The sequence below is a fragment of the Miniopterus natalensis genome, chromosome 11 (genome assembly GCF_054644295.1).
Source record: "Miniopterus natalensis isolate mMinNat1 chromosome 11, mMinNat1.hap1, whole genome shotgun sequence".
Lineage (NCBI taxonomy): Eukaryota > Metazoa > Chordata > Mammalia > Chiroptera > Miniopteridae > Miniopterus > Miniopterus natalensis.
The window spans coordinates 55678978-55702642 of record NC_142091.1 but is presented as its reverse complement, the minus strand read 5'-3'; the positions used below and the strand labels follow the sequence as shown (position 1 = coordinate 55702642).

Genomic DNA, 23665 nt, shown 5'->3' with positions numbered 1-23665 from the left:
ATCCTTCCAGGCCCTCTTACCCTCCCCCCCTCATGCTTCTCAAGGCTCCAACAGGTCTGCAGCCCTGACCCTGCTTTCATCTTGGTGTTCTTAACTGTAGTGGAGGCAGAACTTCCCAGGAAGTTGAGGGATAGACTAACCACTAGGCCAACTTTTGATCATTCCAGGTAGAAGAGCTTCATCCAACCCTGAGATGGAGCCTGTACCCACGTTCGCTATGCTGCCTGCCGAAGCAAACTCTGGGCTGTGGAGGCAGCAGGCGGGGCCTGGAAGGTAGAGCTGCTGACAGGTTCAGGGGTTCATTCGGACCCACAGCCCCAGCTCTAGAGATTTCTTGTATAGGCTGTATGTTATAAATAAACGTTCAACTCTCAAAAAAAAATGTTTATTTGCATCCAGTGAAGGAAGTGTAATTCCGATTTTTAAGGTATGAAACAAATCGTTATATTTTATCTTAGCCAGAGAAACAAATACAAGACAAATGTTTCATCCTAATGGATTTTATTTCTTGTATGGTTCCATGAGGCAATATTCTCCTCTGTAAGCTACCTTTTCCACCTTTCTTACAATAGTTATTAAGCGAATGCCTTATGAGTCACACTTGTCCCCAAATACACTCTTTTCCACCAGGGAAAGGCGGGCTGTAGACACTGCGTGATGACAAAAGCCCCCAGTCTTTGGAAAGTTTCTTCACTTTATCACTTTGCCATATTTTTTGTATTTAGTACTCAGGTAAAGCTGGTGTGTTTCATTAGTTCTGTTCAAGTAAAAGTATAAGTAATATATGTATGAATTTGCTGGTGTCCCTAAAGCTGTCATATGTCTTTGGAACTCATGGGCTAGGAGAGGGGCACGTGTGTATACATCTAATAACTCTAATACACTTGGTTTTTGAAAACAATGTTCAGAAAATGCTTCCCAAAATGAGACATCTTTGTGGAACGTTCAAAATAATTAAAACTAAGTATTTTAGAAAATAAATTATAAAAATTATAAATAAAACAGACTTCCCATGCCGTGCATTCAAGATAAGTAATTCAGAAGCGAATTTTACTGCTTGGTCTTGTAGTAGGATATTGAGTGGCTTTGATTTTATACCCAGCCTTGTCAAAATTAATTGTATAGAGACTTCTATTTCTGAACAAGATGGAATGACTAATTAATTTTACCCTCATTCTAGAAACAACCAAAGAATGCACATAATATACAAACAACAGATTTTGAGATAGTGAATGTTAGGCAATGAATGGTGATGATCCCTGAGAGGTAGGAAACAAATGAAGTGAGCACTATGACTACCTCCGGTTACTGCACTGAAAGCTTTACCGAGGTGCAGAGAGGGGCAACCCAGACAATGTCCAGAGAGCATATACATGAGGAAACGACATGAGGAAAGAAACATCTGAAAAGATTTGAGGTAACAGTGCCAGGAGCTCAAACAGATGGATTGGTGCCTACTTCCACTGCCAGACTGGAAGTCATCATTACAGTACACTGAGTAGAGTCCACAGAAAGAGTTTGGTTTTCTGGTGGGAATTATGCTAGATAGAGCACTGCTGTGTGCCCATGTCACAAATCTTAAAATCAAGACCCAAAAAGCTCAAATTATTTTCAAGTGACTAAACTACAATAAGATATCTCTACATATCTATTAGAATAGTTAAAAAGACTGACCATCCTAAGGGTTAGTGACCACATAGAAAATTGGAACTCTCATACACTGTTGGCAAAAATGTGAAATGGTATGAACACTTTGGAAAATAGTTTGGCAGTTTTTAGAGAGTTAAATATCCACCTATCATATAATCCAGCTATTTTACTCTGAAGTATTTACCCAAGAGAAATAATAGTACTTATCTATAGGAAGATTTGTAGATGAATGTTTATAGCAACTTTATTTAAAATGGCAATAACTTAAAACAATTCCACAGTCCGTTAATAGATGAATGGATAAACCAACTCTGGTATGGCCAAATAATGCAATACTACTCAGGAGTAAAGAGGAATAACCTACTGATAAATGTTACGACATGGATAAACCTCAAAATGACTGTGCTGTGTGAAAGAAGGCAGAAAAAAGTCACACACCGTATGATTCCATCTACATAAAAGTCTAAAGAATACAAACATCTATAATGACAGAAAACAGTTGGCCGCCTGAGTACAGGGGTGGAGTTGGGAGGCAGGGATTATGAGAGTGCCTGAAGAAACTTTTGGAAGTGATGGATATGTTCATTATTCTGGCTGTGGTGGTGATTTCACAGGTGCATATGTATAAGGTGTCCCCCCAAAATGTATACACACGCTTTGAATAATTATAAAGGCAGTGTTTCTTAAAATACATTTCATTTTCAAAACTGTGTTATTAACTGCTAAAGTGCGTACATATTTTTTGGGGAAACCCTATATAATCAAAATGTTATCAATTTATACACTACAAATATGTACATTTTATTTTATGTTAATTATAATTTAATAAAACTGTTTTATAAATAATAACTGTGAAGTTCAGTTTCTCAAACTTGTATGCACAGTAGAATCACCTGGGAAGTTTCAAAATATGCTGATGTCCAGGTTCCAAACAAAGATTCTGATTTAATTGCTCTGGGTGTTCTTTGGCCTTCAGAAGTTTTAAAGCACCTTCAGGTGACTCTAAGAGGCAGCAATTTGAGAACTCTGGGTATGTTATTTTTTTCCTCTGTAAGATTAGAAGTATTTTAATTTCATGAGTCTTCATGGAAGATTCAAATGTAATCATTAACAATAAAAAGAATCATCTTTTCCTAAAAAGAACCTAGACATCATTCCAAGAGAAATTTTGTGTTTCTGATGGCAAAAAATCAATTATAAAAACAAAGAAAGACAATATTTAAATAAATATATTCTCTTTTTATAATTGCCACAGGTGACATTATTCCATTTTCAATGATATGGACTGTTGAAACTCCTGGGAACATTTAACTTTGGTAAAAAATAATTTACTGGAGGACTTTCTACTACCTAGAGTTCAGGAGGGAGAACTGAGGGTCCACACTCACCTTGGCATAGATACAGCTTTCGTTGAGTCTCTGCAGTGAGCAGTTCTTTTCACAGAGAGGGCACATAAAGACTTCAGTGGCCTTGCAAATTTCTTGGCTTGAGAAATCAAAGAAGAAATAAGAAAGCATAAAGCTTATGTTTAGGAAGGTGCTTAGCTCCTATGGTCAATCCTGTGGGAAACAGCAACACAGAGGCAAAGGGGAAATGGAAAGAGTGGGGTGTGGTAGACAGGTGAGGAAGAACTTAAAACTGCACTCCAACGTGAATTTTTAGGATATTTGTGATACAGAGGTTCCTGTTTGCTTCTTTGTTTTTAGAAATATCCATCCAGATAATGTCATGGTCATAGGCCATAGGCCATATTTTTATACTTGGGAGACACTTGTGGGGCTTGGTTACAGACAGTTTTACACATGATTTCATGGCACATGGGATCCTTTTGTGAGGAACACCCAAGGGAATTTCAACCAAGCTCACAGGCTTGGAAGTGCTGAGCTGGAATCCAATCTGTTCTCATTTCTCAAGTCCATCGATCTTTTCCCTGGATCTCACTGCCTTAGAATCACCAAAATGAACAGCATCCATAATTCACACAACTTCATCACCCCCAGGGCAGTAAATCAGTACATCATGTCCATTGGAAATTTGAGGGAGCTGATCCTCCCTCCCTCCCTCCCTCCCTCCCTCCCTCCCTCCCTCCCTCCCTCCCTCCCTCCCTCCCTCCCTCTTTTCTCTCTCTCTTTGCTGTACCTTGACACATACTGTCATGCTGACATGACGTAGTTTTAAATTACTGAAATATGTTATATTCTCTGTTAGAATGCACCTAATATCTTTCTCTCCAGTTCTATGCCACTACTTTTTAAAACACCTCAGCATACCTAATAGATGACTTTGTGACAGGAGTACAGCATCAAGAATAACTTCTCAAAGGCCTCACAGCCTGAGAGTTTACAGCAGCTTATTTTTAAGATGCTTTGTGCCTTTATCTGTCATACAGGGTTCTTTCTCACTGAGTATCCCAGGAATAAATTGTCTAAGGAAATCTGCTCTGGAAATGATGAAAGTAATTTCAAGGCTTTGAATAAATGTCTGAACATAAAAGTTTAATTAGTGGTGTTTGCAGCAAGAATTGCAGTTTTCTAAAATGTCTACACTCAAATGAAGCAAAACAGAATTCATGTGCATTTCAAGGGCTGGATATGTATAATCTCAAGCCATACTCAGAATAAATAGCAAGTAAAAATGTAGTAATACAGTGCTTTGCAGTGAGCAGAGATGAGTTCATGCCCATTAAACTTGGTCCCCACTGCAGTCTCCTGCAATGGTAATTATCTCCACAACTGAGAGGAAACTGATGCTTAATCTAAATGAGCTGCTCAAGGCCAGACAGCTAATAATGGGTACTTCAGGGAACTGAATGTAGGTTTTTCTGATTCTGGGTCCAATTCTCCATCAACTACAATATATCTAAAAGAAGGGTATGTTTGTTTCATATTAAAAGAAACTTTCCGACCAAAAACTAATTTACTAGTGATGATGATGATGCAATGGGTCTTATATATACTATAACCCTCCTGCTTTCACTCACATCATATTTCTAGTAATCAGAACATCTATATGGAGTAGGAGGAAATAGGCAAAACATACATTTTCAAAGTCCCAAAGAACCAGAGGGTTATATCTTCTCTTAGTAATACTACTCATTTGTACAAACAAGAAGAATTGACACACATCTTGAAGGAAATTTCGATTAAAATGGGCTTGCTACCATAAATCATTGTTTCAAAAATGACACGATGTGTCCTGCATTGAAATCTTGTACTAACATGGTATTATAAAGTCGGTTTATACTATATCATCTTCATCATTTTCCAAATGGTCGTACAAAAGCCCCTAGTCTAGAATCCCAGCCATCACATTGAATCCTATTTTGAATTCCAGAATCATTAACCTCATTTTCTATAATGTGATCAAAGTTTAACTTGATATGCAATAAAAAAATTAAACAATTTCTGACTCTTTTTTAGCCTGAAATAAGCAATTTGAGACTATCAGAAATTTCTTTTATTTTACTTCACCACTAGAGGGAGGGAGGGTGCCCAACATGAGCGTTTCTGAATTTCTTTTGCTGAGCAGGATAATATAAACCGCCCCTTGAAATGTGGCTTTCTTTTGTGTTATATTTATTGTCAGATATACACATTACGGGGCTGATTTAAAGGAAATACTATTTACCACCACTTAAGGGGAGGAGGGAGCAAATTGTCCATTTGTGGGTGGATGTCCGGACCCACTGCAGGGTCTTGCTTTCTGCCACAAAGTGCAGAGTAAGATGCTTGGTAATGTCCATTTTGGGGAATTGTGAAAATGTTTAAGTAGGTTTAAAAGAAGGCAGTACAACAGAAACATGAGCAAAGCACGAATTTTAGAATCAGATATAATCACCAGGGAAAAGGAAACCAAAGCTTGAGATATTAACTCATCCCTGTTAGGATTTCTATTATCAAACAGACAAACAAAAAATCATAAATGTTGGCAAGGATATGGAGAATTTGGAACACCTATACATTTTCTGTAAAATGGTATAACCATTATGGAAAACAATATGGAGTTTCCTCAAAAAATAAAATAGAACAATCAAATAATTCAATAATCACATATAGCTAATGGAACTGAAATCAGGATCTTGGAGTGATATCTAACACTCCCATATTTACTGCAGCATTATTCACAACAGCCAAGATATGGAAATAACCTAAAATATCCATCCATAGATGAGGGGATAAAAAAATGTGGTGTAAACATACAACGAATTATCAGCCATAAAAAAGGAGGAAATCCTGCCATATGCAACAACCTAGATGAACCTGAAGGATATCGCACGAAGGGAATAAACCAGTAACAGAAGGACAAATGCTGCATGATTCCACTTACATTAGGGCCTAAAGCAGCCAGACGCCTAGGAACAGAGCAGAAGGCTGCCTGCCGGGGTCAGGGGGGAGGGAAACGGGAGTTGCTGTTCAAGAGGTATAAAGTTTCAGTTAAGCAAGATAGTAAGTTCTAGAAATCTGCTCTACAATGCTCTGCCCATAGTTAACAATACTGTAGTGTGCACTTAAACATTTTTTTTAATTGACTTCGGGGGGGGGGGGGGGTGGATGGGAACATTGATCGGTTGCCTCCCCTATGAACTCTGACCTGGGATCAACCTGCAACCTAGGTATGTGCCCTGACTAGGGATCAGACCTTTTGGTGTATGGGGCGATGCTCCATCCAACTGAGCCACCCGGCCAGGGCTGCAGTTAAACATTTTTGAACAGGGTAGATCTCATGTTAAGTGTTCTTACCACAATTTAAAAAATGTATTAAGATACAGGTTTGAAAATTAGCTGACCTTTTGAAATAGAACATGCTGTTAAGAGCCTTTAGTGCCAGGGTGACTGCTGTCCCCTCTGACCAAGTGATTTACCTCTCTGAGGATTAATTTCTTTATGTCTAGATAGAGACAATATCTAGTTGGGATATTACATAAGGGGTGCTGATAATGCACCTGACACATCACAGGCAGTTAATAAATGAAAGAAACCCTTGTTACTAAGGGTGTTGTCAGGGGGCAATATGCGAGGTCCTTGAGGACTCAACTGCTTTTGAAAAGCTGGTCAATACTGAGGACCACATACATTTCTTGATGAATTCTAATGCCAAAGAGAAAGAATGGACTAGAAAGTTGGGGTGTCTGTTCTTTCCTCTGGACCTGAAACCCAGGGCCTGAGAAGCAGGTCATATCTACCTGCTTGTTCATTTTCATATTCTTATGATATATCCTTTCTCATGCACAAATCCTACCACATTTGATTATGTAAGACCAATGAATGCATGTAAATATACGTGTACATATACATACAATAAATAATCTACAACTTCATTGTTACATAATTCTACTGCAGGACAATTAAGAAATACGACTTTAACTTATGTGAACATAGCTAGTAGAAACATAGTAAGTTCAGCCCAATACTCAGCTTTGGAACATTTGGTTTCTTTGCAATAAACATAAAGAGCTTAATAAAATTATACTAAAACAAAGCAACACAAAATAAAAGCCCTGTGTCCTTCCCCACCAGCAGTGATAACACCTACAACTTAACTACGTCTGACACCTTGAATGGAAAATTTCAGCTCCATGAAATTTTGAAAATCAAGATATTCAGTGAAGCTTATCTTGATTTAGAATAGAAAGTCTGACTGACAAGCTCTTAATTATAGTGACAGAAGTAGCAGTAATATAATACCATAAAGCACTGAAGAATAGAGTTTGCTAACGCCTTTTAACACTCCTTGTACTAAAGGTTCAAGAATACTTATCTCATACAAAAGAGGCCTAATTTACCCCATCGGAACATAAATCAATAGGAATAGCAAATCTATTCCTTTCATTGCCTTTTGTTCATTTTCAGCTTTGTAGGGCTGAAGGGGGAGTCTACACAACATAATAAAACCTTGTGAATATGTACCCATGAAACCAACTTGAACTGTAGGTAACTGTCCAAGAATCATTTTCTGTCTGTGTTAATTCATTTTAAAGAGTGTTTTTCTAACACCCTCAAGACTCCTCCAGAGAACCGTTAGAACTAATAAACATGTTCAGTAAAGTTGCAGGATACAAAATCAATATACAAATATCGCTTGTGCTTCTATACACTAACAACAAACTGTCAAAAAAAGAAACTGAGTAAACAATCCCATTTACAATTGCATCAAAAATAATAAAATACTTAGGAATAAGCTTTACCTAGGAGATGAAAGATCTATACACTGAAAACTATAAGACAGTGATTAAATAAACTGAAGGACAGGAAGAGGCTGCCTTCCAGAGTGGTAGTGACTTTGCCAAACTCGGAAATAAGCCTGTGACTAGATGAAATGTTTTTGAACAGTAGGTGATTTTTATGTTTTCATGCAATTATCACTTGGACTTCATGCTGAGATACCAAATCAAGGAAGTTGGTTGTGGAGCAGGATTCATCTCTGGGACAATGAAAGTAGTTTGTTTTTAGGGAAAACTGTTGCACATATACATACATATGCATATGAATATTATATACATATTTTTAAAAATTCAAGAAAAATTTTCACAGTTCCTTTAACTGTCATGATTACTACACCCAGTGGCAACGCCAAGATTAAAAGTTAGAATGAAAGAGAAAAAAATGCTGAGCTTTGAAGGAGGGGAGAGGTGTTTTCATATTTTGAATTTTATCAGGCAAGGCTGAACCTAATGACATCCTTGTGATATATCAAGTAGAACATGCTGTTAAAAGTCTTTAGTGCCACGGTGAGTGTTGGCTCTGCTGAATGATAATGTATTGTTCCCATATCCTGATCTTGAGTCACTCAACTTTAACAGAAGACTCACTATTCTGATAAATGTGTGATTTTTGTTGAACCTTATTTCACTACCATCTTGGTTTCTTAAGTTGATGCAAAAAATTATTACAGTATCTGTTCCTATAGTGTAAGCAGATAGTAGAAAGTGATTTTCTATTCTCAGGAGAGCAGGCTGCTTAGAGCAAGGTCTACGCGGGATGAGTATTTGGGTTAGATACCTTTAACCATGTAAGTTTCCCTCATCAGCAAAGAGGAATACTCGCCCCAAAGGTGGTAGCAAAGGGTATATTAAATGAAACAACATATGTGGAAGGTCTTTGTATGCTGGAAGTATTAAAAGAATTGTAAACTATATAGTTATTTGAACTAATGTATTGAGAGGGCATTCTAGACTTCCAAATGCTATGCAGATGTAAATTATATAAAACTATCGCATTATTGAATTATTATGTGGCATATACTAGAAAGAGAAATTTGGCAAATATAGAAACAATTTTAGGACTTATGCAAGAGAATTTGCATATAATAGTGTTATTGTTGTAATTAGCTAGCTAACATTAGTAATAGGAAGAGAGCAAAGGGGAGGCCAGACATTATAAGCATGGTCATCTGGGCAGCTTCACCAAGAAGCTGCAACTTCATGCTCCCCAGGGAACCACCTGTCCATTCCCTGCAGATCACCGAGGGAAGGAATCAAACAAAGGGGGGAAATGGGCACAGGCAATAAGTTGGGGTGATGTAGGGAAGGTGCTTGTCTGTCAGTCTAACCTGGGAAAAAAGATAACTGGCTAGGGGGTAGAGCCACTGCAAGCATGAAAAATCTTAGAAGGCTCAAATCCCCAGAAAAGAATTCTGTTTCTTGTTCTGCTCTTGCTTTCTTGTGCCCTTGCTCCCTTGCTCCGTGACCTGCACTGGCCCATGCGCAAACCCTTAGCAGCTGCATGGCCCATGGCCATGGGGACCCCATACACAATGGACTGAAGCTGGGAACACAAGCTAACTTAGCCTGATGCTGGACTGGATTGTGCTTTAATATGGAGCCAAGACCCTGGGCAGTGGCTTTAATCCTAGCTCTGCTGAAGACAAGGCTGGCCTTTTTCGATGGTGAGATCGAGGGAGATAGCACCTTGGAAGGGAATCCCATTAATTTTACATCACCAATAGTGCTTTCCACAATACTTCCTCCTCCCATGGGGGCCTCAGGAAATTCTTTTCCCTGTGGCACCCCAAGAACTCCACTTCCACCAACCACAGGTGGGGACACAGAGGCCACCCTGCCGATAACAATAATAGAGAAATTACCTTTTTTTTTTTTTTTTATGTGATGCTCCCCTACAAAAAACCAAGTAAATTCTAGTACCATCACTTGTTTTTACAGTCAGCATTATCACAAAGCTCTTGTCCAATCAGAAGAAAAGCCAACAATTTTTCATAGGTCTGTTAGCAGCTTACCTTACTTGGCTTGTATTCATTGTAAATATTCCATAGAAGAAAACACACAAGCCAACCAGTGCTGCCGGAATCAGCATTCCAGTGTACCACCCCAGCCACGCGAAGTATAGCCCGATCTTCTCACCAAAATAGAGCCTGCATGAGAAAGCAAACTGTTAGCTAAGGCAACATGAGTGACCCTGCAAGTACTGATTCCACACTTAGGCAGAATTTCAGATGCACACTTGTGGCTACCAGCTCAGTCCCTTGGCAGCTCCATCTGGCTTATCTTAATATTCATGGTTGTTAATGATTCTAATAGTGGTGGCATTATTTGTCTTTAAACATTGTCTTCATAGGAACAATTTTATAAAACGTGTTTATTTCTGTGACAAACTTCTTAGTATGGTTCATAAAGCTATTCACAAGCTAATTCTTGCTTTTTTCCACCCTCCTGGCAGAATCCCCTTTTGTTTTCTACAGACCACATCACTTTTGCGTAAGTTAGAACAAAGTCTCCTCTCCAGGCAGATGGGCAGAGCAGATTCAGGTCGGTGTCCGTGGGCTCCCTTGGCCCAGTCCCCTCGTGCTGGACACAGTCTGCACAGCTGCCGCATCTTCCTCAACCAAGTTCAACTGCAGCTCCCCGGAGCGCAGGGTTCTTTCCTCGGCTCATGCTTTGGAGCATCACACTTCACCATCTTCCCACGCCTGGCTTCCATTTACCCTTCACTTTATGCCACTTCTTCCAGGAAGCCTTTCCTGCTTCACTCCAGCCCTGGGCTGGCAGTCCCGCCCTCGCCCGCGCTTCGGAGCCCAGGCGCCGGCACCCGCGTTCCCCTCCCCCGCCCGCCGGCTGCTGGGGCGCAGCGGGCCGCACCCTGGTTACCGGCTCCCGCCACGGGCGGTAGCGAATGGAGCTCAGGGACGAGTGCATGTCATTGCCCTTCAGCTGAGGGGACAGTTGACATGGGCCTGGCAGGAGAATAAAGTCGCCTAAAGACCACTCAGCCGCTCCTTCTGCACCAAGTCACGCACAGTATTAGCTGTCACACTGTTTAAAGACCTGGCGAGACATCATAATTTCTTGAATTCTCTCCCGCTGTTAGGTCTCCATTTTCTAAAAATGGTTACTTAACACACAGTGTTGCCCAGCACTAGTTTTAAAGGCCGGCGTTTCAGAGTTTATTTGGGAATATTGTACCAGGCGGTGATTCTTGCTGGCAAGAAAATTCTCGGTATTTTTTTCCTTAACGAGACTTGTCTTTCTGAAAATTATTCCTTTTCTACTTTACTTTCTGTATTGTGCCAACTAAAATTTGTTATATTTTACCAGGTTGTAGACATAAAGGCAGCCTCCATTAAGCATCATTTATCTAATATTTTGGTTTTTTCCTCATTTATTTCTCCTAGGAGATGTGGATCACTAGTCTATTCCTTTTTATACAGTATTATGTTCTACTTTGAAACAGAAGATTATTTTAATAACAGGTATTGCAGCAAAGTCTTTGTGCCTTTAAACAAGTGTTCCTCTGAAGGTTGGAGTATTACCTAATATATTACTAATATGTCAGGATGTCTTTAGGATATTTATAGAAGACTACACAGATAGACAGATCCCTTATACAGACAGTGTTATAGTGCAATTTCTAATTACACATTGTTAAAGGTTAAATAAGAGAAGTAATACTATTATTTGACAGGAGTTACATCAAAATAAAATAAATCATGAATGTAGCAGTATGTCAAGGCTAATTAAAGCTGAGGGTAGTTACTCAGTGGAATGTACTTCCTGGGATAGCACAGACACTCACTGAATCTTTGCTGAAAGATAAATACATGCTTGGATGCTTTGTCGGTCGTTTTCCTTTTTGCTCTCAGATCCATTTTCTGCTTGCTTTGTTCGGATTTGTTTTCACAGGGAAGTAGGTTACACAGGTTCCCTTGTAAATTGCTCCTGGTCAGGTTGGGTGAGGAGACACTAGGACACTCAAAGGCGGGAGAAGGAACTTCTCTCCTCTCTTGGTTGTCCTCGGGGCCATCTCCAGAGCAGCCACGGCTTCCCCCCAGCTCTGCTCCCTGCACTTTCACTGCTCGGCATGTAGTCTAGTCATGGACTGAATGGGCCAGGTATGGGCACGGAAATACACGTCATTCCACTTTCCCTTCAGCCTTAGGATATTCAGCAATTTTCGGCTGTTGCTAATCGCTGGCTGTCTCACTATCCCCGTGTGATTGCTCAGCTTTCCCATCCCTTGTGTACCCAGTTTCCCAAATTAAATCCCTTTTATGAAAAAGACCCGTAGTGGCTTATTTTTTTCCTGATTGCATCCCGATTCAGATAATTTGATGAATAAGTGAAAAAATCCCAAATCTAAGGAAATGACAATGAAACGGCCTGGGCCTTCCGTTACCCGTCCCCCGCGGCACCTGATTAAGTCCAGGGGCTGGTGCTTGTACCACATGCCCCAGCGTGCCCAGCGCTCATACAGCAGGCGCCTGTTATTCTGAGGCCCGTGCGTTCTGCTGGGCTGGCTGCTCTTGTAGGCTCCCTGGAAGAGACACAACAACACACATCGATAGCCATTCTCTTACTGGAACTTGAACTACACAGGAATTGCTTTTGCTTTTTTTTTCCCCTTACAGAATAATTTAACAATTTACTGAGAGCTTCATTAATTATAAACTGAAGCTCATCTCTGGAGTGACAATGTCTTTACGTATCTCTCATTCATTGAAAATATTCTGATAGTTCCTTAAAAATACTTGCTTAAATTCTTATTTTTAAAAACGATGTGATTCCTTTCACTTAAAGTAAACTAGGCTTTACTGTTTGGAACCTAAGGTCTACTAATAAACGCAATAACTTTACCATCATTGAGAGGAGCTGGTGTCTGGCTTCCTGGGCTCAGAATGGTACCTTTGACACTTAACAGTTCTGTGCCTCAATGGCTTACTTATAAAATGAAGTTAATACCATTGTCTACTTCAAAGAGTTTCTGCACGGAGTGAATGTGATGATCCATTAAAACATTTAGCTCAGTGCCAAGTAGTAAGTGCTCAACACATTTTATCTGTTGTGAGTCCTGGGGTCCTGTGAATTCAAGTACAGGGATTATGTCCTGTGAGCACTCAGCCTTTATACATAGAAGAATGAACATTTTGGGGGCTGTAGGTTTTATGTGGGTTTGTGTTTGATTTTCAGGTATTCCAAAGCAGTATGCACAAACCAGGAACCTGCCCTGTTTGGGAATGGTGCTGGAGTAGAGGGCAGCGGCCAGAGTGACTGAGCAAGGTCCATGCGTTCCCTCCAAAGCTGGGATCTCTGTTGGGCAAATTGCAGGAGGGTCTGGGAGCAGGGGAGCCAGTGTACAGTGACAGAAAATAATGGGGGTCTCAGGAAAGCCCAGGGCCAGCTGCTGATTGAACCCTTCTGGGAGAGAAAAGCCAAAGAAAACGGGGGGGGGGGGGGGGGGTATCTATAATACTTTCAATAACAAAGATAAATTTTTTAAAAATTTAAAAAATGAGATCAAGTATTGAGCATGATAACCGTATTTTTAATAGAAATTTTATTTCAAAATTACCTCATGTGGGGGAAAAGCTGCTATATACGAGCCATTGTTTATCAGTTTACAGATACCTAAAATGAGAAGAAAAGAACAGTTCTTGAATTAGTTTAAATGAGGACTTCCTTCTGAAGCAACATATATACACTCTGAACAATAAATTAATTTAAAAACTTGAAATAACCAAAATAACTTCCATAACCATATCACCTGGGGGACAGTGAGGCTGTGAAAGAGACTGATGCTGAGAGTCTAATTCTGTCCTTACAACTTTAATAAATGGAGATTTGCAAGGTGCCGGCATGATTATACTTTGCCACACCATGAAATGGGGGACATGTTAATGAACACTCATTTAGGATCATATGAACCTAGAGCAACTTTTCTTTTTATTAAGAAAAAAAAATTAGTTAAGGAAGCAAAGGAAGTCCCCACCCCTCAAAATATCTCAGAAGGATTTGTTGTTGAGAAATCTTTGAATTATTTCATTTTTAATAAATGTATTATGTGGATGTAGTCTAAGTTATATGTTATTTCCTAAGGATGGACAGTTAAAATAATTTCGTTTTATTCTATTACAAAGCCACAATGAACAAATGTCTACGTATATCGTTATTCAAAGTCTGATTATTTCTTTGTGATCAATTTCAAGAATAAAATTTCTGTTCTAAAGTGTTTGCACATTTTGCATTCTGATGCATATGGCCAAGTGTTCTTAAAAGAGTTTGTTTTATTGACAGGCTGTGAAACAGAATGTTTCGAGTTTGTGCTCAGGGTGTTATATGTTCATATTGATGTGTGAAGGCAAAGCTTCAGTTGTTAAAATATTTCTGGGTAACATCAGGAACCGCACATCTACTTTCTCTGCATTTTTAATTTGCGTTCTTACCCACTTTTGATATCCCATTTTCATATTTGGTGTGCTGCAGCATGTGGTAGACTATCCTGCTCCGAGTAGCGTTGCTGAAGAAGGTGTCCTTGTTGTTTATTATGAAACTGTGAAGATAAGGGGGGGAGTCTTACTATTCAGAGCAGAGCACAGGCTCCGGCAACAGTAACAACTTCCAGGGAAGTCATCCATCTGTTTTCTCCTTTAAATGGACACATGTGAAGTACAGTAAATCAGCAGAGAAACCATCCTTTTTTTAAAAAAAAAAATCAATTGGTGGAGAAATAATAAACATAAATCATACAGGGCATTATCAAATATTCATTTTAATGCCTTTCGGTTTCTAAGAAAGCCTGGGTGTCCTCTATTTTTTGTTTGGCATTGAACGAGGAGAGAAGAGTTTCCATGGGCTCCCACACATTTTAATTATGCAATGTAGCTCCAAAGAGAACACATCAAAAATTGATGTAATCCCCCAGGCCACACTTTCCGAGCTAGCTTGTCTTGCTTGCAGAACTTCAGCAACAAGCAATAGCTCTCCCCTTCCCCTCCACGCCCTTTTCTGTCCGTACAGAGGAGGAGTTGCAAGGAGAAGCCACATGACAGACAGTGATGTAAAGAGCAGAAGGGTGATCCCAAGAGGAAAGGAAGGGTCTGTTTTCGCATTTACTTTCTGACATGCTGGGAGTCTCAAAAAAATGGAAGCGTCCTGGCCCTCACTCAACTGCTGACAATTCCTGTTGCCAGTTGCTTTATGCTTGTGAACGATAAACCAGATAAACCACCATGTCTCAGACCCTTAGTCCTGAAGTACTGGGTCTTCTGTGATCCTTACTTTTTTCTTCATTATCCATATTCAAACAGTTGCTAAACAAAGTAACTTGTATAACTAAACTGCCTCTCTCTGGCTTTCTTGTATCCATCTTGTTCTGGGTCTCAGTGCCTCTTGTCTAGGTTGTGCAAAGAAATGTCCTCCCAACTGGCCCTGCAATTTCCCACTGACCGTTAGTGCACACCTCTGACCCCTAGGGGGCTCCTACTATTAACCGGCCAGCAGCTCTCCAACCTGCGCAAATAAATTTCTTATTTTCCTCTAAGGCTCTCGATTCTTGCATTTCAACCTCCCCGTTGGTCTTACTTCTTATAGCTCTGGCTTCATGTATCTGTTAGTCTGTCAAATTGTAGAACTTATGATCACCTTGGAATCCCATCCTTTGTTACTTGGAGATTTTGCTGTTTCTGGTATCTGATCCCCTACCTCTCACCACCTCCCTCCACATTTTTACCAGCTGAAAACAACTAGCTTTTGCCATAAAAGTTTCCGGGATCTTCTCCTCTGGATGTAGCTTCTCCTTTTCTTATAAAAATGTGCATTTTATCTGTGCCTTTCCTAACACATTAATTTTACTCTGCCTTGTGTTATGGTAATCTGTATACTGTCCATTTTATTAGACTCAGAGCCCATCCAATATGCTGCTATTGTGCTTTTCATTTTTGTGCTTAGATGCACCGAGTTAACAGTTCTGTGTCCTGTTAATTATAAGAATCAGATCGAATCTCCGCCAATTATCTTACCATCAGACTGATTCAGAATTCTCTGGACAAACATTTCTTTAGCAGATAAATTCCTTTTCTATGGTGTTACATTACAAAGAAAGAAAACAGATAATATATAAGTAAAGAAATCAGTTACATAATTTCAGAAACTGCTATAAAGAAAAATGAAACTGCATAATGTCATAGAGAGTAACTGGGGCAAAGGGACTAGAGGTAAGATTTCCAGAGGTCTCTCTGAGCTGGTGGGTTTTGAGCGGGCGCTGAATGGCAAGAAGGGATATTCCACGTGAGGATCTGGGGACGAGCACGTTAGCAAAGAGAACAGCAAGAACAGACTCAGATGGAATTAAGCTTGAGATTTCGATGTGTGGAACTGAAGCCGTGTTCCTGAAGTAAGTACATCGTGTGTAAATGGGAGGCCATTGGGGTGATTTAAGCAATACAGTTTCATGATCCGATTGAGAGTTTTCAAAGATCACCCTAGTTTCTAGGATTCAAAGAGAAGCAGCAGCTTTTTTTTTTTAAATTTGGTATATCACATAGCCTGAAAAAGTATAACAAAAAGCTTTTGAAGCTTCCATGAAACTGCAGCCTCTCTCTAAATCTGGAAGTCATTTGGATTTCCACTCTTCCCTCCACTTGCCATAGCTGGAATTAAAAAGAATGCTTCTAGACCCGCCTCTAAGAGTAAATAATCGCATAAATAAACTATCTGGAAGGAGAGGGCTTCCCATTGATTACTGGCTCTGTTCCATGTTTGGTGGTCAGGAATTCCGTTTCATCTCACCTCTCAACTTCCTACATCCCAGAAGGTAAGTCAATCCAAAATCCTGTATAGCAAATTGATCTTGCAGCTACAGACATACTATATCCTGTGCATTTCTCCATCTTTATGTTTACCCTATTGTGTTTAATGATTAACTTATCATTTTTGTCTGACCCAGTAGACTGGGAGAGCTGTGAAAGCAGGGACTGTGTCAACTTCATTCTGTACCATGTAGAAACTTAATAATAAATAGTAACTGAATAAATGAGTAGAGATATGTTCGTAGATAGATAGGCATGTAACAAATCGCTAAAAAAAAGCTTATTCACCTTAGTTTAATAAGATTAAACTACAATGTATTAAACTAATATATACCAATTACTTAAATATAATTTTAAATATAATTTATTAGTTAGAACAATCCATTACTCAAGCATGTTACTTAACAGCAATTCTATTATTATCATCATTTTTGTTACTTTAACTGAGTGATTTACTACCACAGTAATTATTTTGAAATAATTGGGAACTAGACTATCACTCCATGAGTTACAATTAATTATGCATTACTAGACTGTCTCTAAATCATAGGTGATAATTAACAATGTTCACTGAGCACTGTTCTAAGTGTACACTTTAATAAAATGATACATCCTCTGACTTATCTGGCAAACAATGGAACTGGCCCCAGCTATTTTTATTCTATCGACAACTCGCAGATAATGACAGACACTAAGGCAGGTGGTGGGAGAAACAGGAGGGGACTCACTGGTGAATCCGCGCGCGGCTGAAGGGGCCCGTGTAGCAATCTGACTCTTCCAGGTCTGGGAAAGCCGACTTGTCGAGAACCATTGGGTTCTGAGACATCCATTTTTTGAGTCTTCTAAAATAGCTGTGTACACTGGAACAAAGTCACATTTAGAATCAGATTAGGTTGCATTGCAGAGCAATGCCTACCTTCCACTGCCATTCCAGAAGAAGAGTTCCCAGAGGACATAAACACACCCACACGCACGCATTCCTCCTGCTTTCAGGAGGAACCGAAAAGAAATCTGAATTAAGAGGTCAAAGGCACCTGGTGGGAGCCCAGCCGCGCCGCGCCAGCTGCGAAGGCTGGGGGTGAGCCCCGGGCGGCGGGCAGCAGCCGCGAAGGGAGGAGCCGCTGGTTTTTCCTGATTTTTAAAACCAGTTACAATGTGTCCCGCCGCCCTGACGGGTCATTGGGAAGATGCTTTGGTAACTGAATGCGAAAGCGCATTGTCAAAGGACAGACAGCAGCGATAACAAAACTCTGACCTCGTCTATCGGCCTGCCTGCGGAAACGACGACCTTCGAGCGCTGTAACTGCCTGTGCTTTGATCCCCCCAGGCTTACGGGCCAGCACGGCCCCGCACAGAACACCCTTCCCGCCTCAGGGAAGAGTACGCACAGTGGAGCTGGAATGGACATAACTGATTTTGTTTCCCTCTTTCCAATTATCCACAAATTGGGTTTTGTAATTTTATAACAATGATGATCACACAAACACACACACACAGAACATAATTTTCTTCTCCAAAGGTAATTAAAAAAAATCAAGATCATCCATTTTCTTAATTGAAAGTGTAAATTAAGAAAAATAAATGATATTCTTTTTTTTTTCCAGTTTAATATGTAATATACTTTCATAACCACCTTTCCTATTTGTTTGCTACCCTCCCCATATGCATCCGCAAAGTCAGGGAACAAAGAGAATATTTGTAAAAAGTAAATTGTAGCCCGGCCGGGCGTGGCTCAGCAGTTGTGCATCGACCTGGGATCCAGGAGATCAGGGTTCGATTCCCGGTCAGGGCACAGGCCCGGGTTGCGGGCTCGATGCCCAGCATGGGGCGTGCAGGGGGCAGCTGATCAATGACTCTCTCATCACTGACGTTTCTCTCTCTCTCTTTCCCTCCTTTCCTCTCTCTGAAATCAATAAAGATATATTTTTTTAAAAAAAAGTAAATTGTAAAGAGGTTTGACTATAGTTTAAGAGACTTTAATAGTCAGTTGAAATAACTGATAACTGAATTTTCATTTCATGAAATTAAAAAAATAATACAAAAGATAATAAAGCATAGGACACACAGTACAGTGTTCATTTTTCTAGTTTACTTTTACATTTGACCAAAATATTTTTAAAAAGGACATTTTTTCCCACTATTAAAAATGGGTAAGAAAGTGGAATAGGAACAGGTCTTTGATTCAAAAGGTGCTGAATGCTAGTCTTTCCTTTACCGCCTCTGTCAAAGAAGAGGTGTGGATCAAATGATCCAGAAGGTCTCTGTTGGGTCTGATGTTCTATTACTCTGCTGGGTCAGTATTTACCTATCTATCTGTTTTTTTATAACTATTTTTAAAATCAAAATCTCCTAAAATGCTAAATTGCCGTGCTATCAAGTGAGGATTGCAGGAATGCCGATGGTACATAAAAAAAGGAGGTGTATCTGTTTTTAAACATTGTTAAATTTGGCACAAGTCATTTTCAAAATCTCTTGAATAAATCAACAAAGTGTTTTTTTCCTAAAATTTACAACTACCGCTAAGGGTAATCGAATGTCTTTCTATTCCCTCCCCCGCAAATGACAGATTAGTCATAAACAAATTCACATCACCCACCAACCTGCCCGTTGATTTGCTCCTCTGGTCTGTGTAATAGGATCTTTTCCTGAAAAATAACAGAAATCAGCTGGGAGAGTCACATGTGCATGTGAAACCAGGGAGTGACAACATTCAATCACATGGAGCATTTCAACATTCCAACTTCCACATGCTTCAGACTGACATGAAACCAGGAAATGCCTCTGAAGCAAAAGAAAAACAGCAAAAGTGGGGCTTGATATTTCTGGAATGTAGAGAGGACAGGTTAAGTCCTTCCTGATAGTATAATATCTAGAAAATGCAGACTATTCTCTGAAATTTTCTTGGTAGTGTTGAAACGTCAAGCCCCATACGTAGGCCATATTGACTTTGGAAGAAGGCTCAGACCAAGAAATAGCTAAAAATACAGGCGTATACAATTCTACACAGGTATTGAAGCAGAAAATGTAGGCACATTGCTCAAAATTCATGTTTATACAGTAAGTTAGCTGAAAACTTTTGCAGGCAGGGTTACAACTCTGATATTTTTTTCTGAATAAATCTGCACTTTTTCTTAGTGGAATGTTAATATGTACATCGCAACACTGAATAAATACATAGATTAGCCAAACATGGATAACATTTTTATGCATCAATCTTTAAAAAGAGACATGCATCTTTCCTATATAAGTTCTTGGTTATTCTTGTATGTTTTCATTTTAAGACAATATATATGTTCTTAACTGTGAGAACACTGGGCAGCTGGAAACTGAACTGGCCATCCATCATAAAAACACTTGGCCACACAGTTTGTGCTTGAATAGCATTCTCTTATGAGCTGAGAAGTATCCCAAATTTCAGGAGCATCATAAATAAATGAGGAGTTAGTTACTAAGGAGTTAGTTAATGTTGTACCTGTTATTTGAGCGGATCTGGAAAGATGTTCCCAAAGAACTCTGTGTTCTAGCACATCTCAAATTATTTTCCCGAGAACATCATCATATTCAAATTTTAAAAAAATCCTTTATCAGATGGAAATTTGGGAAAGATTGCTCTGTATAACTGCCTCTTGAGTTTTATAAAAAATCATATAATTGTTAAAATTTTACAATCTCCGAGACAATATTTCTTTCTCATCTGCATCAGAATCATTTGGAATGTTTATTACAAATGTATATGCTCAATCCTATCCTAGACTTACTAGCCAGAATCTCTGGGTGTACGTTCCAGGAACCTTCATTTTTATAAAGTTTCCCAGGTCATTTTGAGGCACTCTAAAGACTCAGAATGAGAACCACTTCTCTAAAAATTCCTACAGTGAAGAAACATTGTGTAACTCAGAAATTCAGAAGCATATTTGGTCACAGGATATTTTTCTACTAAGCCTGTGGAGCCAGAATTCCTTTGGTACACTTTGGAAAATGTTGCATATTTTCTAATATATTATTATTAAATCATGAGAATTTCAATGGAACTTTCCAAAAGTTTCATAATGCAGCAGCTGTATACACTATTTGGAAAAAACATATTATAAAGATGAAATTTCAGCCACAACATCAATAAGTAGAGATGGTAAAGTGCATAGGTTTCATGGTTTTTATATTACTTTCTTCAGATGTATCAGAAGTCTTCTTTCAAATGCAGCCTTACCAGCAAGTAAAAAAATTGATATTTTTAAAAATGAATATCCTAAGACTTATTAAGGATGTCTGCACTCTTATCAGAGTCGGCCTGTTTCATGCTACCAGGTATGAGAAATTTCTCCATATTTATGAATTGCGCTCTTATTGTTCATTCATATTCGTTGTCTAGAGGACTTTTTTATTGGTATGTTGTTACCCTGAACCTTTTAAAACATTCTTAGCAGCTAATAAAGGACAATGGTGGGGAGAGGGACTGGGGAGGGGGATGGAACAGGGTGGAATGGGGAGAAAAAGGGACATCTGTAACATTTTAAACAAAAATAAAATTAAAAAAAAAAAGCACATTGAGCTCCAAATAAGTATAAATGTCCACATCTTCAATGCAAGTTAACACTTTGCACATAGTAGGAACACCCCTAAATTTTATTTTGAGGAATGATGGAGGAAAGTGAAACACTTTATATATAATACAAGATATGCAATATAGGAAGACATGTCTACTCAATATTTGCTTGCCAAGGGGGTTGGGGGGAAGTGTCCAAGATTTCCCAGCCTTCAGAAGGAAAAGCATTTCCCTTGTTGAAATGATTACATTTATTGCCCTAAGATTTTGCAAAAAAACACAAACTCCAGACTAATCTTAATATACATTCAGAGAGAATGAAATAAAATTTGAAAGTACCTGAAGGGCATCCTGATATTCAGCCTCTCTGCATACTTGCACAGCGTGTCCCACGGAATGTGAATTTTAATAAACATGATATCAGCGTTTGCAACAGCTGGCTGCAAAGACAGCAGATAGGCACCATTATTTAGAATCAGAGCTGATGATAATGTGGGGTAATTTGATTTGAGAGAAAGTAACATTGTCCTTTTGTCTACACATGTATCATTGTCACTAATTTAAAAGTAGTTTATATGAATAAAAATGCTTAATATATAAAAATCTTAAATAAAAATTTAATAATGACATCATATACAAGAAATAATCACTGGTATGAGTCAGTGCATTTTCTTATATAGATTAGTGTCAAGGTTCAGAATCCCCAATGAAAAAAATTAGGAGCCAATTAGGAATCTAAAGTTATCCTTGAGGATACTTTATTAAGTTCCCCTCATTCTTGCTCAGAGGGATAGATAGTTGCCACTAGTCACTCATTAATTCATTCGCTTATTCTTTTAGCATGTTTTATTGAATAATTACTACTTGCTAGGTACTATGGAAATCGTGGGGGGGGGGGTGGAGTATAAATCACACAAGTCCATTATCTTACAAAGCTGTCAAATTTACACATTTACTCTAACCTTTTAGCCCACTTTTTTTCCGTATCAAGAGATCACAAGAATTTTAGTGTCTTTGATTCAACAAGAGATTTTTAAAGCAGAGTCAGACACGTATCAGAATTATCCAAGGAGCTTTAAATGAAACTGTATACCTTGGTCTAACTCTTAAGAAATCTCAGATTGGATCCCATTGTTCTGAATACTTTACTCACATCATTAACAGAGAATCAGGTGCCTCTTTGAGCCAAACAATGATGGAGATTCTTAGATGTGCTCCAATAGGCTAAAATAAGTCCATAAATAATTGGCTACTTTGGTGTTACATAGTATTCACATTATATTCTACTTCTTAAAAAAAGTCCAGTTATATTCTGAAGCTCCCACAATAGCTGAGGCCCATGGGGCTAAGAAGCTGTTAGTGGCCCTGTGAGCCGTGAATCCCACAGAACTTCTCCCTCATGTGATTAGAGGAGCTGAACACCTAGAAAGGGAGAGCCGCGGTCTGCCCCCGTTAGACAGCCCTGCCGGCGAGACGCAGCTGCGCTCCATCGGCTACCTTGTTCATGTAAACTGCTACTAGACGGAACGTCTCAAAAACATTCCAGTCTTAAAAACTGAAAAGTATGCAAGAAGTTTATCAGTTTAGCTTAAAATCATGTATCTTTTAAAATTAAAAACTGTAAAATGTTATATTCAGATATTCATAAGGCCCCCTCTTTTAGATATGGTTAATTTCACAAGTTTGCCAGACAATATTTCAAAGTTGTGCTAGCAATATTTTTAAACAGGATTATCAGAGAACCATGAGACATTCACTGGACTAACACCCTGATGCAGAAGGCAGCCTCACACCGACGGCATAGGGCAGGCACTCTCACAGACTAGCATTTGCCAAGGTTTGTTCCACAGTATTATGAAAAAAGAGGTGTGGGGGGGGCAGTAAGGAGTGAGGGGCATATTCTGCGGTCAAGTTAGTTTTGGGTTTCTCACTAGAAAACTTGTGAGACACGTTAATATGTATGTACTTTCTAAAAATATACAAGAAGGTGAAAAAAGTAATTCTGAATGTCCAAAATTCTGGATCATGGATTGCTTGTTTTTTCCAATAGCTTACTGACGTACTAGCGTTTTGCAAACCACCATGAGAAAAATAGCAAGAAGTACTTTCACATCAGTATAATTTCCAAAAACCTTCTCTACTTGGAATATGTTTATTTTAAATATAAAGGTAAAGAATGATGAAAATAAAAATTGACAATTATTTAATGAATAAATGAATGTAACTTATTTTTAGTAAATCCTGTGTAATTTCTACCTAATCAAGAGATAGTGGAGATAAGAAAGCAATTAAGTCAGAATTATTTTAGAAGAGGTGCTATGTGAGGAATCAAATTAGTATCATGAATAGATGGCTTAGCCCTGACTGTTAATTCACTCCTATCAACCTCTAAGTGTGAAATAATCTAATGCTCTTAAATAAAAGGGTTGCTTAGAAGGA

General features: G+C 39.0%; 1 protein-coding gene across 1 annotated transcript in view; it reads right to left on the bottom strand.

Annotated features, from left to right (window-relative positions):
• ANO3 (anoctamin 3) overlaps positions 1–23665 on the bottom strand; it is a 161787-nt gene that overhangs the window by 61999 nt on the left and 76123 nt on the right. Inside the window, exons 6-13 of the mRNA XM_087821792.1 lie at positions 21566–21666; positions 19284–19328; positions 17412–17543; positions 14320–14426; positions 13449–13504; positions 12292–12413; positions 9883–10017; positions 3039–3135 (exon numbers count right to left, since the gene is read on the bottom strand). Coding sequence (XP_087677918.1) covers positions 3039–3135; positions 9883–10017; positions 12292–12413; positions 13449–13504; positions 14320–14426; positions 17412–17543; positions 19284–19328; positions 21566–21666 — 795 coding nt within the window. The remainder of the gene's footprint in view (positions 1–3038; positions 3136–9882; positions 10018–12291; positions 12414–13448; positions 13505–14319; positions 14427–17411; positions 17544–19283; positions 19329–21565; positions 21667–23665) is intronic.